At 36.9% G+C, this 20,031-nt stretch overlaps 1 protein-coding gene across 1 annotated transcript in view; it reads left to right on the top strand.

The window, feature by feature from the left end:
• LOC105496893 (synaptotagmin 10) overlaps positions 1-20,031 on the top strand; it is a 68,579-nt gene that overhangs the window by 41,679 nt on the left and 6,869 nt on the right. Inside the window, exons 4-6 of the mRNA XM_011767538.3 lie at positions 12,617-12,737; positions 15,385-15,556; positions 17,942-18,071. Of these exons, the coding sequence (XP_011765840.2) occupies positions 12,617-12,737; positions 15,385-15,556; positions 17,942-18,071 (423 nt within the window). The remainder of the gene's footprint in view (positions 1-12,616; positions 12,738-15,384; positions 15,557-17,941; positions 18,072-20,031) is intronic.

Raw genomic sequence — 20,031 nt, forward strand, 5'->3', positions numbered from 1 at the left:
CTACCTTAAAAGTTCATGGGCATATTCTGGGCAGGATTTTGAGAGTCTTATGTTTAGATCACATAATCATTATTTTAGAATTGGTAGAGAGTCCACGTTTAATCCTTTCTTTTTATAGTTTAGAAAACTGAAGCCCAAGGATGTTAAGAAAATAATTTAAATTCACAAAGCTGATTAGTAGAAGAGCCAGAACTAGGTTTTACATCTTTCATTCCTAGTTCAGTTGTTCACCCTGAATGATATTAGAGTTTTACCATACTTGAAATGTACTAAAGAGAAAGGAAAAGAAATGAATTTTTTTGTGAAACACGGAAGTTCAACTATTGGCTTACAGAATTGGAATCGCTAAAACTAATATAGTTTGAATTACAGAAATTTGTAACATAATATTTGTGGCAAAAACGTATGCATAAGGCCTTTAAAACTTGTAATCCTGTCAAATCTGTCTTGTAAAATTGTGATTGATATGCATAGAGAACTAAGCAATGCTTCTCTTTGCCTTGTTTTAAAAATCAATTGGAGTCAATATTATTTCAGAAAATATCCAGGTAATTTTTCTCTCTTAGATGGAATTAACAAAAAAATTCATATTTGGGTTATTATTCTATCAGCTGTGTCCTGGTATATGTTAATGCTTGAAGGTTGTAGGAAATAAAGAGAAGATATTTAGCTCCCTAATGCTCCAGCAGCATAGCTGGGCCTGTTATAAGTTCTAGGAATTTAGTGTGGTTCCAAAGATACTGTTTAAAGTTGTTCTATTTCTCCTTTGCATTTAACCGGTATAATTATTAGTTATTAACACACTCTTATATAGTGACAAGAATATGCAGATGCTTTTTAAATGTAAATGTTCAGAATAATTCTTCTCCTTCTCTATAACAGAGTGCAGTAAGGAGTTTGCTATAAATTAAGTATCTGATTTTCTAATTTCTAAAAAAATTTTTGGTACTTTATCTGCTGACTTTGAAATCTAAGACCACAAAAACAATTTTATTTTTCTGGCCACTAAAATTGTAGGCACCATTTCTATTAGGTAAAGCCACAGAGTGAAGCAGGAAAGTACAGGAGTTAAAATGCTAATGAGTATACTTTTATTAGAATCCTGGGATGGTTACCTTTAGCTGTATCACTTAGAATAAGTTGCTGAACATTTCTGAAATTGTTTCTTCATCCACCAAAAGAGATTTATAATAATATCAACCCAACAGGAATATTTTGAAAGTAAAATTAGATGATAAATGTAAAATATTTGTAAAATTTAAAGTTTCTAATTGTCAGTTATCCCTGACATGCTACCATACTGCACACAAAGAAAACACCTTGTTATCCACTCAACTGCTAATATCCCAGCTATTTCTACGTCCTAAAGTTCTTGCCATAGTATTTAGATTTCTTAAATGTATTACCCTCATATTTTGAAAAAATGAATGAGAGATACTGATGCCTTAACTCTTTTCCTAAATCTTAAAAATAGAACAAAATGTGACAATATTATTCAAGACTATGCCATGAAATATATTGCATTAAGTCCTGCACATTTAATTCAGTAAACCAGAGACCTTACTGACTGGATACCCATTTTATTCATGCTTTTACAGTGCTTTTAGATTTTTCAATATCTATCGTCTCACATCCTATGGTAAGTAAAAGGAAGCTGGCCCCTATCAAATACCAGTCTACAGAAAAATGTAGATAACTGGACACAGAAAATTGTGCCCAAACACAATGTTATCATAACAAGTAGACTGCATCTGTTTATATAGAGAGGAGCAAGGATCTTACCCCCATCAACCCAGCAAACTTTTGTTTAGTTCTCCTGTTTACCAGACACTCTTCCCAGCATCTCAGGACATAAAGTGTTCCTTTTCTAGAAGGCCAACATTCTAGAAAAGAAGACAGATAATAATGAAGCAAATATACAATATGCACATGAATGAAGGCATGTACTATATGAAACATGAGGCAGGGTAGGAAGTAAGCAGTGGTAGTGGAGTGGAGGTCACCCTAGATAGAGTGCTCAGATAAGAACTCTCAGATGGGTGTGATGGGAGATGAAATCAGAGAGATAGCCGAGCGTCAGGTCATCTAGAGTCTTCAGGCCATGGAAAGAGCTTTGGGTTTTATTCTGAGTTACGTTTGAGGCCATTGATGGCTTTTATTGAGAAGTGAGCCGTAGACTCCCTTGGAATCAATACGATCTCTGGCTATTATGTGGAGAATAAACTTTGAGAGCCAGAAGTGGAACAATGTCAATCAATTCTCTAAAATAGTGAAGTCAAGTTCATCCAGTCTAGGTGTCTATATACAACAATACTTACAGGGACTCCTTTAATTAACAATTTTGTAAATATATTTAAAAGCATCAAACACTCTAAGGAGAGTTGTATATAGTTTATTGCACAGGTTTTCATGCCCTTGTTTAAATGATGATGGAAGTTTGAGAATAAGTCTCCGTTTTTTTGCACCAATAAGCTTATGATTATCTCTTATCCAGTATGATGAAGGGAAGAGTTGTTACGAAATTTGTATCCTCTTTTTGTGTCTCAAGTTGCTCTTGTCTCAGTATCCATGTGGGGCTATTCCCTCCTACTTCACTGTCTTCATTACACAGCTAATTTTGAGACTTGATTAGTTAAATCAAGGAAGGATTGTTTTAAGGCCTCAGCTCTGTCACTTTGTGGCTCCCGATAGCTACAGTCCGTGGTTGTGTTGGATAGGACAAAAGCTAAGCCATTCTGGCATATATGAGGTTGGTGCAAAAGTAATTGCAGTTTTTGCGATTTTCTTTAATGGCAGAAACCACAATTATTTTTGCACCAAACTAGTAGTTGTTTCCCATTTGGAAGGGAACTGAAAATGGATCTCCCATTGAGCAGTGACATAGGCACTCTTAAACAGTGTGCTGGCAATAGTAGCTCTGGGTGGTTGCTGTTAATCGCTTAATGTCCAGGGGGGTTTTGTAATTATACTGTCTCTAACACAGCCATGTTCTCTGCCCCGTTCCTGCCCTGACCTCAGCTATGCTTCAACTGAATTTAGTGCCGTGGCCAAGCACAATGCTTAAGATTATGTGCTTGGTATAAAATTCATTGCTTCTTTCATGCAGAAATACAAGGAAGTCCTGCTAAAAGGCACCTGGTGAGCATTTTCTTTATCTTCAAGTAGAGAAGGCAGAAAAGAGTGAATAATGAAAATATGATGTAAAAATCCAGGAATCTCACTAGGTTTTGTGATAGAAGCCTCCTTTTCCTGTTTCTTCCCTGACCTCTATGGAACACAATGAAACCTGATTGAATCAGAATCACTGGGAGGAAGAGGAAAGGCAGGGAGGGCTTGTTGTGCAAAAATTGTGGTTCTTTGAAAGAAAAAGAGAAAGTGGGCTAGAAACTGGAAAAGGGTTACAAGGTTAATTACATTTCCTAATTGTACTCCATCAAATTGCTTCTTCCTCCCTCCCATTTGCCATCTTTAGTCACTAGGCTGCATGTGCTGGCTGGTTGGGAGAAATTAGCAGATATGTAAGGAAAAAGAGCAATTTACAGACCTTAGGGATGCATTTGATTCTGAAATTTTAGTGTGCTATAGAATTACAGCAAACATAATCCCATGTCACACAAGACTAGAGAGCTCTATAGAGAAATAAGGTCCAATAAAGCTAATAGATAAGTATCCTCTAACTGTAGCTCCCCAAACCTTGCATGTATCTTTAAATGGCTCAAAACTATTATGACTGGTTTATTGTATTCTCAAGGTCATCCTGTGTGGGCAAGCACTTGCACAATTGTAGGCAATTTCATTCACACAAACCACAACACCCGTAAAAAGTGTCTTTGTCACTTGTTGTCTAGTTGCCGATAACTTTCACTCCTTCAAGCAGTAGATGCCTCTCCTGCAACTAACGGAAATCATGACCTGGCCTGACACCTTATTATTTATTTACTCATTTAGTAAGCTTTTGAATGAACATTCACCTTATGCTAATCACTGACCTCAGAAACATGGTTTTGAGCAAAAAAGAAAAGCCGTATGTTTTCTGGCACGTACTGTGTGTCAGGCTGCAAACTGTAGTCTGACGTATGCTATCTTTGTGTATTATCCCTTTTAAATATAACCGCAACCCCTCCACATAATTGTTATTAGCCATAAAAATGGATCTCGTCCTGACTGCAAAGGTGATTTGATTATGTGCTCCTGAGGAGAGGCCATTTCGAATAAGGCCACTGTGTTGCCATTCGAATCATAGTCTGGCATTGCCAGAGCCAATGCTTTCTGTTTGGCCTTCTGGTCATCACTGAGCACTGTAAGCCTCCCCTCACAGCCTTCTTATAAGCTGACCCCTCTGTTTTTAATTCCCTTTGCCTTTACTCATTTTTCAACATTTAGATTGTTACCCACCTCTAATGCCCTCCTCAATCGTCGTGGAAAGAATCAAATATCTTTCATCACTGTTCCCATAATTAAAATCCAAGCATCTCTCTAGAAAACATTTACAACACAAGATAAATTAAATTAAATTATATTAAATTAAATTAAATTAAAAAATAAGCAGCCGGGTGGTGGCTCATGCCTGTAATCCTAGCAGTTTAGGAGGCCCAAGGTGGGCAGATCACCTGAAGTCAGGAGTTCAAAACCAGTCTGGCCAACATGGCAAAACCCCATCTCTACCAAAAATACAAAAATTTCCTGGGTGTGGTGGCATGTGCCTGTAATCCCAGCTACTCAGGAGGCTGAGGTGGGAGAATTGCTTGAACCCAGGAGGCAGAAGTTGCAGTGAGCCAAGCTCTTGCCACCGCACTCCACCCTGGGCAACAGAGGGAGACTCTGTATCAAAAAAAAAAAAAAAAAAAAAGCAATTTAAAATTATGCAGACCTATGTTACCATTAAAGCTTGTCCCCTAATTAATTGTACGGTGTTCTTCAAGGTTAAGCAACTTGTCCGAAATCACATATAAGCCCTAGGAGGAGAAAAATTGTGTCTTCGTCATCAGTGTTTCTTCAATGACTAGAAGAGTGCCTGGCATTATTTATGCACTCAGTAAACATGACCGTGCTAATGAACAAATGAAAGTTTAGAGATTGACCAGACATTGTGTGTGTGTGTATACACATACATATATACATACATATATATATGTTTACACCAGGCACTTTACATGTTTGATATCTACCTTGCAAGTTACTTATTTTATATATATGGAGGGCAGAGGTTTTGGGTTGTGGGAGCATAACAAAAAATTTGTAAGATGAAGGCAGAAAAAAAATGTAGAGACCATATTAGTAGGGGCCACATGTGTCATATCAAATAGTTTGGACTTTATATTGTATGCTCTGTGTGTTCAGCACACATCATCAGATAATCCTCTTGAGAATTTTAGTGGAGCCAGAAGATAATATAAATGACATCGCACGTTTATTATCCTGTATGGCCTTTCCTCATGAATCCCCAACTAGATCAAGCCTGACACTCTCAGCCTTGAGGATTGGATCCTTCCTCCTCTAGCATATTATCTGGAAGTTTAAATGATAGCCATTTTTATGACTACTTGTTCTTGACCTTTAAATTTATCTATTCACACCAAATGATTGTTTGTGGTCTTTTCAAGGAGGCTCCACCCAGACTATAACAAACAGGACCTGAAAGGGCTTGTCCAGACATTCTCGAACATGCCTAAACTATATGTGTTATTTAGTTCTCATTTTTCACCAGTGCTTAAAATTACAGAATTTTAGAGCTGGAAAATAAATTAGCTCATCTCTTTGAGCACTTCATGTTATACCAAGGAAACTGAGGTCAAGTGAGGTTAAGTAGATTGTTCAAGGTTAAATTCCATGATTTTCCCAGGTGAATGAGAAGTGTAGGTCAGGGAGAAATATATTTTACAGTAGTTTGAATCCAATAGATCCACTCTGGGTCTGTATTTTGTTGTAGCTTATTTTGTGGGCAGGTGAATGAAGGACTAGTAACTTGATGAAGAAGCTCATTTGATCTAGTTCTACATCTCACTTTTAACAGTGTGAAGAAAACCATCTGTTTTCTTACCACCAAGGAAATGTGGACGACAGGCTGTGTTTAAGATGCTAAGTTGATGTGATGACTGCTATCACCATAGCAACCAATTGTTTGTTTAGTTTTTTTAATACATGTTAATGATTCTAACTTCCTAATATATCACTGAATTCAAACTTTTCCTCAGCCAACATCTTCCCACGCCAACTTTACTTCAATGACCTCTCTCTCTCTCTCTCATGTCTTTTTTCATTCTAATCTAGCCTACTCAAGATAAAGAAAATTTTTTTCAAATATTATTTTCTTTAACATCATTATTGTTTTTGAGTACCTGTTTACACCAGGCACTTTACATGTTTGATATCTACCTTGCAAGTTACTTATTATTGTCTCCATTTTGTTTGTAATTAAACTCAAGCTCAGAGAAGTCAAGTATTTTTGCCATGTACTTGGGAATAGAACATGGAAGATTTGCTATTTTTAACTCGTTTTTTTGACCCAGGAACCTACGCCCTTTCCACTCTGCCAAGCTCCCGCACTTTCATGTCACCAACACCTTGGTATCCCTATTGCCCACAGAAGACATCAAACAACTACATCAAGTTTAACCCTCCTCCAACATGTTTCCAAACTCCGTATTTCTCAATGCATACTGACCATTTTTATTTCTGAGTATTATCATAGTACTCACATACAACATTATTCCTCATTACCCTGTGAAATCCCATCTGGTTAATTCTTCAAGCCCAACCTAATCATTATTGCCCTCCAGGAATACTTCTCTTGGTTCATAGACCTTCTAGTTATGGAGCCTTTAATCTCCCTTCTCTCCATCTCTTACACTCCATTGCTACAGCTGGATTTTACTATTAGTCCTGTAATAGGATGTGCAATGCAAATATTTGCATGTCAATTTGTCTTTCCAGTGACTTTTATTTTTATTTTGGAAAAAGACTACATAGAAAACACTGTATAACTGTGACTCGGTCTGTGAGGTTGACTAGCCAACCATCAAAAAATGGTCTTTATCTACCCAACTCCATTTTGGTGGAGCCAGCATGAAGAAATCAAATTTATAACCTCTAAACCAGCTTCAGTGTTACCCTTTTTTCATATGCCCCTTTTCCAAGTAGGAACTCTGAAGATTATTATTGTGATTGTTCAGCCAGATAAATTAATATGTATGAGAATGGAATAAAAATCTTCTTACCCGAAATAAATTTTATGGAACACTGCATCCTAGACTTTGTAATAGGCTTTCAAATGGTTATTTGCCCCAAAATACAAGAATTTTTCAGAGGTTGATATGGAAAACTCATGTTTATATAAAATTGTAGAAAAATGAGACTACACACAATTTTCAGAAACTCAAAGCCTTACTCATTTTGAGCTGAAATATAATACCACTTTAAACATTTTAAGCATTTTGGATAAAAATAATCCTGAAAAATAGTGTACATGTCTCTATTTTCTTGAACAGAACATATAGGATATATTTCCTTACCTTGATGACTCAAGGTCATTACTTTAAATATTAATTACTGCTCAAGTCTGTAATAAAATGTTGAGTTCAAGTTGCTGAGGCATTATTATTGTTTAATACCCCAATACAAAATGATTCCAATTTGCTATTCTTTTTAGAATATCTGCTTTTTTTTTTTTTTTAGCAGTTTTGTGTCTTTGTAGCTATTTTTTCTTGCTGTCTGCACTAGACCTACTGCTGTTAATTTCCCCATCTCCACATTGCATGTGTGAGATTGGACCTGCAGTAGATTGATATAGCAAGTAAACATTCTTGCTATAATTTTGTCTAAAATAATAGCAAATGGGTGTTGAAAAAAGTGATATAAACTCCTTATATAAATAACTTTATTGTATAATTTCCTTATATTTATGCTATATGTTTAGAGACCCTTCAATTTGTTTCTTGGTTCTTGACTGGTCACTAAAGTGCTTGGATTGTTGGGGATGAGAATGACCTTTTAAACCACAGTGGTATGTGGCAGACAGAAGAGGCAGCCCTTAAGACTCTACCTGTTCGTTGGAGTTGAACTATCAATAAGGGCACAGACTTAGTGGAGGGTAGTGAGAATTAGCTCACATAGTAGCTCAGAGCAGTTACCAAATTCTAGAGTTCTGCGTTACATATGTTATAGGGCCCTTTTAAGGTCATGCAGCCACTTACCTTCATTAATTTCATTTTCTCATGGCAATCTTTTAGATCACTTCCAGATTTTGAAAGCTTAAGAATATTGATATTTACCTTAGAGAGTACTCTGTCCTTTGCAATATGTTGGCAGTTTGTTCTTTCACATTCACACTTCTTGAAATAAAAAATTAGTTTAATGAAGACTTAAATTTTTGTGTAGTTATTATGTATGCATCCCTTATGTTAATTTTTACCACCCAATTCATTTCAATTTTCTAAAAACTCCTGACTACACGGAGTTTGAATTTTTTTTTTTTTTTTTTTTGGATGGAGTCTTGCTCTATTCCCCAGCCTGGAGTGCAGGGGCATGATCTCGACTCACAGCAACCTCTGCCTCCTAGGTTCAAGCAATTCTACTGCCTCAGCCTCTTGAGTAGCTGGGATCACAGACATAAGCCACCACACCCAGCTAATTTTTGTATTTTTAGTAGGGACAGGGTTTCACCATATTGGCCAGACTGGTCTCTAACTGATTTTTTTTTTTTTTCGAGATGGAGTCTCACTCTGTTGCCCAGGCTGAAGTGCAGTGGCCCAATCTCGGCTCACTGCAACCTCCACCTCCCGGGTTCAAGCGATTCTCCTGCCTCAGCTTCCTGAGTAGCTGGAACTACAGTTGTGCACCAACATTCCTAGCTAGTGTTTTTGTATTTTTACTAGAGACAGAGTTTCACCATTTTGGCCAGGCTGCTCTCAAACTCCTGACCTCAAGTGATCAGCCCACCTCAGCCTCCCAAAGTGTTGGGATTATAGGCATGAGCCACCGTGTCAGCCGAGTTTAATATTTAAGTGGAGTTCTTCCTAGTGCTATAGGCGTAAAGCCAACCACCTTGTACTAAAGAGCTGCTGGAAGATGCCCCTTAATGATGATCTGTGCTTTAAATTTATTTGGGTTAGTGTTTTGGCCAATCCTCAAACTTCTCCATGTTTATCAAATACCTGTTAATAACAGATGGTCAAAATTAACTTGCAACTGAATCCATATAAAAGATCTTTAAAAGATGGAACTAAACATAGTGAACTTTCTTTGTTCCAGCTAATAGCATGTAATGTATCTAGAGGAGAAAAAAAATCCCATTCATAGATGGTTTAACGTGCAAAAGTAAAACCATATAAGTCAGATATGTGAAATATGTTTTATTTGTTAATTCCTATAGATTACATTGTGTGCTTTTTTTCCCCTCTCTTCATGTGGTTTGTATCCTATTGGAATCTAAGCATTTCGTGCCTGAGATATGTCTCCTATTTTTTTGTTTCTGGCTTCTCCATTACCACCCCCACCATGTTTCTCAGTAGAACTTGGTGTCATGATCTACATTCATTAAGAGATCGTTTATTTGACCAGCTGGCAACAAAATATGCCTACACTTATTTATAGTAACTGAAAAGAGACATACCCAATGAGGGAAAAGGGAATGGCTGTCAGGCGGAAAATTTAAGCCCTTAGAGTGAGCCTGAAGAAACACTTGGACGAAGAAGCAGAAAGAGAAACAAGGAGAGAATCAACAGATAAAAATGGCATTCAGACATATTTTCTTAGCCCTTTAAAGCCTACTCACTTCCTTCTCAACTGAGACCTCCAAGGGCCAAACCATGCCATGTCCATCTTGGTGTCTGCAGCACCTACCACTGCGCCTGGCAAATAATGCTCAAAAATTGTTAGATGGTGGCTGGGCGCTGTAACTCACCCCTATAACCCCGATACTTTGGGAAGCCAAGGCAGGTGGATCGTTTGAGCCCAGGAGTTCAAGACCAGCCTGGCCAACATGGGAAAACTCTGTCTCTATAAAAAAATACCAAAATTAGCCGGGCTTGGTGGCACATGCCTGTAATCCCAGCTAGGCTATGGTGGGAGGATCCCCTGAGCTGGAGAGGTTGAGGCTGCCATGAGCCATGGTTGCACTACTGCCCTCCAGCCTGGGCGACAGAGTGAGAGCCCCTGTCTCAAAAAAAAAAAAAAAAAAAAAAAAGGTTAGAAGGAGGAGGATGTTCCTTCTTCAGCAGGAGGTTGTGCTCTTCCTGTTTTTCCTCAATGCTTTTCTATGGGATTTTTGGTCTACAGCAATCCACTAGCCCAAAGGATATCCAGTTGGATATACCTTTCTTTCAAATTAGTTTTTGTTTGCTAATATTCTTGCAAAATAATAATCACTTCCATTATTAAGCTTTTCATTTATCCGGTACTTACTGAACTCCTGATACATGTAAAACACTGCTCTATGTGCTAGCAATACAGTAGTAAAGAAAATATCATTCCTTATCACATGCCAAACACTGTATAAAATGCCTTATGCTTTATTTACATTATCTCCTTTAATGCTTACAATCCTTGTGAAGTGGGTGTTTTTCTCAATTTGCAAATGAAATTTTGGAGATTAACAACTTAATTGAATTTCCCAGGATCTCACTTTTAGAAAGTAGAAAACTGGGGGTCAAACACAAATTTAATTAAAGTTATTTCTCTGAATTACTGGTCTCTCCAACTTCTAGACCATGAATAAAGAAATGAGAATCATGTAAATCAGAACCTAAGCTATATGAGTAAGCCCAATAGATGTTAATAGTGTATCATGAAAAAAGTTTAAGACCCCAGCTCTGTGGACCTGGGTGCATAATCAGCAAGTCATTTCCCTCAAAAGTAAACCTGCCACGAATTTCTTACCAGGCATGATTTCATTGAATCCTGTAAACCGCTCTTTAAGGGGCATCCTAAATTGTCCATTGTCACATTCATTTCCATTTGTCCACCATCTATGCAGTAAAAGACCACGTATAAATCGACATCAGGGTACTGTGGACCGTTCTGCTTTATAAAAATGAAACAAAACAGGTCAAGTTTTATCCAGATTAATTAAATAATATATTCAGTTCTTCAAAAAATATGTACTAGTATGTACCAGCTATGCACCATACTCTTCAGTACGTTGTAGAAAGTAAGACAGCCAAGAACCCTGCTGTCCTGGGTGTTATATGTGAGAGTCAGGGAAACAAAAAAGAATTTAAAAGATGATATCAGACAATAAGTACTACCAAAAGTATGTGAAGGGTCTGGGAGTGGGGTGAGTATAGGATATGAAGGGTGTGCAGTGTCAGAATGAATGATGGGGGAAGGCCCAAGTACAGAAATGCTGTTTGAATTGAGTTCTGCATGGTAAGAAGTCAGCCATATAAAGATTTAAGAGAAAGAAGTGCTAGTCAAAGGGAAAAAAACAAACAGAGGCCCCAAAGCAGGAACAAACTTCATTTGTTTGAGTAACACACACACATACACACACACACACACAGAAAGACATTTGTGTCTGCATCAGACCTTGGAGGGGAGAGGAATGAGAAAATATTAGAGAGAAAGGTAGGGCCCGGAAGACATAAATCTTATGTGTGACGTTCTAATGTATTAGCCACACAAAGACATATTTAAGTGTGGACAGATTGGGAGGTTGAGGTGGGCACATCACTTGAGGTCAAGAGTTTGAGAGCAGACTGGCCAACAGTCGAAACTAAAAATACAAAAACTAGCCAGGCGTGGTGTCACATGCCTGTAATCCCAGCTACTCAGGTGGCTGAGACAGGAGAATCACTCGTCATACCACTGCACTTCAGCCTGGGCAACAGAGCGAGACTCTGTCTCAAAAAACAAATGTGGATGGGGATGTTCTTAATAATTACCCCCATAATAATAGCTATGAACCAGGAATGTCCCAGGCACACCAGGACTTGAAGTTATTCCACTTATATGCCGAAGTAAGGAGTTTGGATTTTATTCCACTACAGTTGTGATCCCTTAGAGAGTTTTAAGCAAGAGATTTGCATTTCATAAATGTTCACTCTGCTGTGTGAAGATTAACTTCTGGAATGAGAGTTTTGTTTTCGAGGCTAGTGAAGTAATCCTGGCAAGCAGTGATGGTGGCTTGAATGGCAGTAATAGAGCCGAAAAGAAAGTCACTGATTTGGGATATATTTTGTAGATAGTGTAGATAGGACTTACCCATAGGTTGCTCATAGGGGTGAGGATAAAAGAATGATAGTCACTACTGGGTTTTCGGCTTCAGCCTTTGGGTGAATCGTGATGCCATTTGTTGATTGTGGAAATGCTGACAGGAGAATCAGTTTTGGAAGATGATGGGGCACGGGTGGAATCAGTAGTCTGGTTTTGACTATGTTAAGTTTGAGATTCTTGTTGTAAATACAAGTGGAGATAGCAAATAAGCAGCTGGGATACAATCATTTTGCTTACTGCATTCAGAATAGCTTTCTTGCAATGTTATCTGTATTATCCTCAATAAAACAATTTAAAATGACGCTCCAGTATTCTACTAAAGTGATTTTGTATTCAACATCTTTCATTATTTTTTGTTTTCACCCTTCAGTGTTTGAAATTGCTAACATTCCGATTGCCTTTCTAGGAAAGCGTAGACCTGGGTGAAATCATGTTTTCCCTTTGTTACTTGCCGACAGCAGGGCGTATGACATTGACAGTCATTAAGTGCAGAAATCTGAAGGCGATGGATATTACTGGCTCATCAGGTATGTACACAATGGCCATAGGACCAAGAGCACAATCCCAAATAAAATATTTCATGTATCTAAAATGATACATGACTGTTGAATTATGTGTCTATAATGGGGTACTACAAAAGAAAAAACAAGATTACAAATTTAAATGTTCCAATTCATCTCTTTTATTTACATTATCAATATGAAATTTTTAAAAGATGTTATCAAATAGATGTGAATTTGGGTTCTGGTTTCTATTTCTTCCTCTACCAATTTAGTACTGTCTCAAAAATACGTAATTTACCATCTACTCCCCTACTTTCAGCTAGTCAGTTGTTTATAAAGGAAGATTCTTAGGCTTTAAGTGGTGAGTGAGGCCATGTGAAGATATATTTTAGTCTGAACTTATTCCCCTCACCTGATCTGCAGAGAAATAACCATGTTCCACGACCATCATTTGCATTTGCATTTTTGCCACCTAACTAAAAATGTGTGCATCTCTAGTGTCTGAAATAAATAATACAATAAATCAATGCTTCTTGAAGATTCTGAAAGAAATTCTTGAAGGAAATGCCTCTTGTGCTAACTCTGATAAAAAGATAAAGACACATCGTGTTTCTTCATCCCTTTATTTAATTCACTGCAGTTCTGGGTAATTATTTAGAATTTAATACATAAGCACTGGCACAACTCTGTGGAAGAAAAATGATAAGCGAAGAGTAGGGAGACTGGTAGGCATTTGTTGTATTAAACAGAAATAAGAAATAGTGGTGGAAATAAAGGATGACATTTGGGGAAGATCTATAATTTGTGGTTTTGCAGAACAACAACAACATCTAAATTTGCATCACAAAAAACATCAGGGAACTATAAGTTCTAGTGTGGAAATAGCTCCAGGATGTACAAGTGGATTTTTAAAAAGAGGTAAAAAATTAACATGAATATTATGCACCCTTCTGTGTAGGAATGGGGAAATTTGGAATATATATATTCATATTGCTAATATCTGTATTAAAAATACTGAAGTGATATACAAAAACTAAGGGATGAAGAGGGATGAAGACAAATGGGAGAGAGACTACTTATTGTATATCTATCATGGATTTTTGAACTATGTCATGATGTTCATTTTTTAAAATTTGCAATACATAGTGTGCATGTGAAAGTAGAACAACAAGTAAATTCTACATTAATTTTGGTGAAAAAGTCTTGGGTCAGTAAATGTTGAAGAATGTAAGATAAACAGTGTACTCTGCAAATTGTTTATTCTACTCTTTTTTGCCGTGTATGAAAAGAGATCAAATTTTGAGACAAGAAAACAACATCAAAGTTATAATTAAGTGCAAGATTACATTTTACTTATATGAAACTTTTCATCAGAGAAACACTTGCTTTGAGAGCACCTCCTCATTAATCCTCACAACAGGCTTGTGAATCCACTAAAGAGCCAGTAAATTATCCTTGTCACAAGCAGAGAAATGCAGTCGGAGACGTGATGGGAGTTACAAAGGGTAATCCATGCCTCTCATTCCCATGGTTCATTAGAAGGCCTAGGCCTGTGGGCTCAAACACAAAGCTGTATCACAGAAATGAGCTTCTCCTTAGGATGGACTTCCTGTTATTTAAAAATTTAAAAATAAATAGGAAACAGAGATTAACATTACCCTGTTATCTTGTTTTCCTCTATATACCCCATTTCCAGCCACGAATACCTTGCTTCTTGATGGGAATGCTTTGGAAATATACAGATACATATTTCAAGAGTTTAAGAAGCATTCACATGCTCAAATAAATTAATATTGTCATCATTTTGGTTTATTCTATGGAAATAAAATGTATTACTGTGGAAATAGGGAAAAAGAAATATTGGTGCTACAGGTAGAGGATGGTCAGAATGAAAAAAAAATAAGATAGCAGACGTTGATTGTTTAACTATCTAGTGTGCTCAACCCAATGTCAATATCACCTCCCAAAACCATACCTGCTTTGAATAGAAGGTGCAAAAGTAAGGCTTGTTGGAAATTTTGTATAATCATCATATAGTTTTCTATCATACTATAGCAGTTTTACAATTTAAGATGGTAAGGGTAATAGGAGAGATATCAAGTCAGCTGTAGCAGAACTTGTTAACAATTATCTGCTCCCTTTGGCCTATAAAAATGTAGCCCAACTAAATTTTTCTCCTGTAATTGGCATGATGTAGACAATGTCCTATCAGGAGACTTCTTCCTGTGTGGCCATCTTTAAACCAAATATCCCTTTTTTTTATCATTTCCTGCTGTGTGTGCAATAAATCACTTGTAAGGATCATTTTTTTCAATCGAAGTTCCTTATTAAGCAAATGATATTTTTAATTTTAGGTCCTTTTCCAGTACTTGAAGGAAATTCCGAGTATATTTTTTGCTCTCTAATTGCTGCTTATTGTGATCTCTATCTGTCTAGGTATAGTGTTGCTAAGTCTTTCCCAAGTTTTGATCTTCTTACTCTAGACCATTTTGAAAGAAACTAACCTTACTAGAATTATTATTTTTTTGGAGACAAATTTAAAATTGGTAATACTAAAGGTCTTAACATAGGCCTTAGTACTGTATGTCTTATTTAGTAAAAATAAACTGCAGTTTTATTCATACTTTGGACTATTACTTTTATTCTAATAAAGTTATCTTCTTATTCCTAGATCCTTATGTCAAAGTGTCCCTGATGTGTGAAGGTCGAAGATTAAAAAAGAGGAAAACAACTACAAAGAAAAACACTCTAAACCCTGTGTACAATGAGGCCATTATTTTTGACATCCCTCCAGAGAACGTGGACCAGGTCAGCCTCTCCATTGCAGTCATGGATTACGATAGGTATGTGTATCTCTCTACTCACTGAACGGCAGCCACGTGTAGTCATGCACAAGCCAAACTCAGCTTTTCAGGTCATTTACTGCTACAACGGTTTTAATTTAAATTGGAGGAGGGAATATTGATTCCTTCAAAATTCGTTGTTTTCTGTGTTAGAGTTCTGGATTTTCATTTCCAAAAGAAGTCATCTTTAAATTAAAATTCACCTGGGACTGGTGAAAGAATGGGTCCAGAAGTGATATAGAACATATTCAGGAAAGCACTATTGTGGAGTCTTTTTACAGTAACAACAGAGATTGTAATCAACAGAATTTGTTTTACCAACTAGGCTGGAATATGAATATCATGGTGCTTACCTGAGCTCTCTCATTAACTAGCCGCATGAGAGGACATGTTACATAATCACTTTGAGAATCACTTTTCCCATTTGTAAAACTTAAGCATCCTATAGAACTGTAAACAATGAGGAATAAGAGTGGCAAGTGAATAGTAGCCATAAGGATACAGCTTTGATGGCTTCACATTAATCTCAAAGCATTGCTTTATGGATAGTGCTTCCAGATCACACAGTTTGAGTCACTCCTGCTTTCACAAAAACATTGCAGCCTCCCCTATGCAGCTCTGAAGATCCTTCCCACTGCAGCTCTTACCTTTGCCCTCCCACTCTCCCCATTGCCTGGACTGTCCTCCAGCTTCGTGTATCTTGTCCCATCAACACCCCACATCCTTGCTTATGTCAGCACCTCTGTAAGTCTTGCTTTGTTGACCAGTCCTCTTCTTCCTCTGAACTCTTGTCCTATCAACAGTTTGTGTCTCTTATTTGGGCCTTACTGTATACTTCCTCTTATTATTTTGCCTTTTAGATTTATACAGTTTTTGGAAATGAATGCTTATGTTTTTAACCTACAAAATTATCAGCGCATAAAGAGTAGCTTAGTACATTTATTTTGTTCTAAAACACACAAACAAACACGAAGTGTCCATTTTATAGTATCATCACCAGGACCCTATAACTGAGAGAAATTAATGTGCTCAGCTCTGGCTTAGAGCTAGGGGGAAAAAACACTGAAAAATAACATTTGCAAGCACCATCTATTAGAACATTTATAATTTAAAATTTAAATTATAATTTTTAAAAAATGTATAATTTTTAAAAAGTTCACTTGTGACTACTATTTAGAAAGAGAGAGAACTCTTGAAGTAGTCGGAATTTCAAACCTAAAAAAGCTGCAGATGTTTTTGTCAGGAGCCCCATTCTGCTTTGCCAGTTACCTCCGTTGATTTCTCACAGCAGTAAGTACAGGTAGATGCAACTGAGCATTTGTCACTTGGGCAGTTTTATGGAAATGGATGCTAACAAGATATGCACAGGAAGACAAAATTTTTGTACCTAAAAACATGCTTGTTGGGGAAATTTCATATTAAAGAAAATAATACTACATATACATATCTACATCAGTGATGGGAAAAAAGTAATGAAATTGTTCTAAAATCATCTCAGAAGTAAGCTCCTTCCAATGACATTCCATTCTTGAGAAGCAGCTTAACCACATGTGCTCTTCAGTCAACAACTCATTGGATTCAGCTCCTGTCTCTGCCTCTTACTAAGTGTGTAAAGTCAGGCCAGCTCCTAACCTTCTGGGCATTTAGTTTATTTGTAAAACGAGAGAATGATAATAATGATATTGATGGTCATGGTGGGAGAATTAAGTGGGTCAGTACATTTAAACTACTTAGAACACTGACACATAATAAGCTCTCAAAAATATTAACTGTCATTATTATCATCTTGATTCATTGCTGTGAAAGCAGGACCTGAATAGAAAACACAAATGTTGTCCAGTATGTTTTCTGTTATGCAAAAATAAATGACATGCCATGCAACTGAACATAATCCTGCCCTATTTAATTGTAATACAAATGGTAACACACTGACATATCATTTAGAGCCAATTAAAGAAAATTGGTACTGTATTTCTTGGTGAGAAATCTAAACATCGTTATAAAACATTAAGCCTCGTGGAAAGAACAAGATTTGCTTCACATCACTTATATTAAATAAGACTGTTTGCAAGAAAGACACTCATATAGCTAAAGACCTACTGGTATTTCTCATTCATGCCATTTTTATTATGATGAAATATGCTTAAACTACAAAGCACTGAAATGGTTTGTGTGTGCCTCTTATACACATTCATTTTTTGAATGTTGATACTGTTTAGTAAATGTTGATTTACTTAAGAGATTTCTTTCGGTCTGAAGTAGTATAATCTGCAAAATTATAGAATCTAATGTTTTAATCATATGTTTAAAATTCTACCAAGATTTATGAAGCTCCCTTTATCTTTGAATGTTGGAAATGAAAGTATAATATTCCACAAATCATAGGGTAGGACACAATGAGGTCATAGGAGTATGCAGAACAGGACTGGATGCTGAGGGTCTTGGGCGAGACCACTGGAATGAAATGCTGGCCTATCATCGAAAACCAATAACACACTGGCACCCCTTGCTGGAGGTAAGTTTGTGAGTTCCTTACATCTGCTCTTTTTGTTGTCTCTTTTACTTACATAGTATTTATCTGCTAACCTTTATCTGATATTTTATGTATTCATCCTGGTTAAAAAAAATAGAAAAGATTGTTCTTGCTTTTGTCCCACATTCTCTAACATTTAATATTCAAAGTTCTGTGTGCCTTCTTGGATTTTAAAAAACACTACATTTTCTGGGCTTCGTATTCTTTTGGACAGTAAGCCATTTGCAAGTTGTTTTTTGTTTTTTGTTTTTTTGTTTTTTTGTTTTTTTGCATAGTCTGAAAACTTACATCTGTGAATGCTGGAGCAATCTAGTAAGTTTATTACTAACTGGAAACTGCATTTTTGTCCTTCTCTTCTGTAAGAAACAGTCACCTTACCCAGAGTTTTCCACAATCCCTAAATAAAAGTGCTGTCACCTAATATAACTTTTCTGTGTAACGGGGAAGATATGTCTCCCTCAACTCTGATCAGGAAGTAAAACTGCCCACAGGTTTTAAAAATATTGAGGTGTCAGTTTAGTCGAGTTCAAGGCTTGGCTCTGCTGTGTGATTGCTTATTGTAAAACCTCAGGCAAGTTGCTTTACCCTCTGTGTTTCTGCTCTGACTCTGAAATAGTGGTAAACTCAGAGTAAAACTAAAGAAATGCTGAATATTAAGTGCTTAGTGCTTCCTGTTCCAGCACTAGGGACTGAATTGAATGGGAGAGACTGTGCAGTATAATTGACTAAGTATCAGTGGGACCAGGTTCTAATCTCAGTTTGGTCACAAAAAAAATGCGACCTCGGCTGTGTTACTAAGGCCATTGTAAGGGAAATAGGATGAACACCGAATGAGCATTGCATGTTCACACAGGTGAACTGTCGTCGTCAGTATCTGTTTATATGTGAATGTGTCAAGTCTTTATCTGACTTCATAATTCAGTATAAATCATAAAAGATAGACACACACACACACAAATGCATCTACACACACACACACACACACACACACACACACAGAGAGAGAGAGAGAGAGAGAGATACCCAGTCACTTGGTGCTTTCCCCTAGAACTTCATAAGTGTAGACGTGTCTTCTCTGAGTAGCTCACATCTTAGAAAGTTATTATTTGTTTCAAACGGTGAATGTTGCCTAAAGTACACTTTACTGCTTATTGTATGATTAGTATTCTTTTCCTGATTCTCATCTTTTCATGTGAAAAGTGAACATTAATTCTAAAAATCTAAAAAGGAGAGTAAAGCCATGTTGGGTAGGAACTCACTCTGAGTGGAGAGGTGGATTCTAATTTTGTTTCTCTGGCTGTCTACTTCTGAGCAGGCTGTTTACTCCGCCCCCAACTACACTTCTCCATGTTTCACAAAAATAGAACTGCATGCCTCTACAGGCTGCGCAGGGATGATGCAGGGAGAAATGAGATAATGTGAGCAAGAACTCTTAAGGAATGAGAGAAAGGTGCTTTATGACCAAGGCATAGTAATTATTTATTAGTGCTTAATAAGCAGCTTTACATTTCTCTGATGAAGGGGGATTCTGCAATAGGCACATATTTGTGTTTGGGAATGTGTGGACACTTTTTTAGTCATAATAGAATATACAGGAAGATAAGCTACAATATAGTCATCAGAAAAAAATCAGATAGTTATTGAGAACAAGATTGTGTAAATATACATTCTCCAGCAAAATAGCTCCTTTTAACCCCTGTTTCTATATTCATTGGTCAAACAGAATATATGGACTAGGGACCTAAGAACTAGCTGGATTGTGCATTGTAAGAAAAATAAGTATGTAATTATATATGTTGTTGTCACAGAAGGCATAAATATGAGAAGGGAAGAGTTATTTGAAAGTTGTGTCCATTGGTACAACAAAGACTAAAGTATCATGTAGAAAATCGGGTTCCTCCACCGTCGCGGTGGCTCATGCCTGTAATCCCAGCACTTTGGG

Source organism: Macaca nemestrina, chromosome 10, assembly GCF_043159975.1.
Source record: "Macaca nemestrina isolate mMacNem1 chromosome 10, mMacNem.hap1, whole genome shotgun sequence".
NCBI classification, from domain to species: domain Eukaryota; kingdom Metazoa; phylum Chordata; class Mammalia; order Primates; family Cercopithecidae; genus Macaca; species Macaca nemestrina.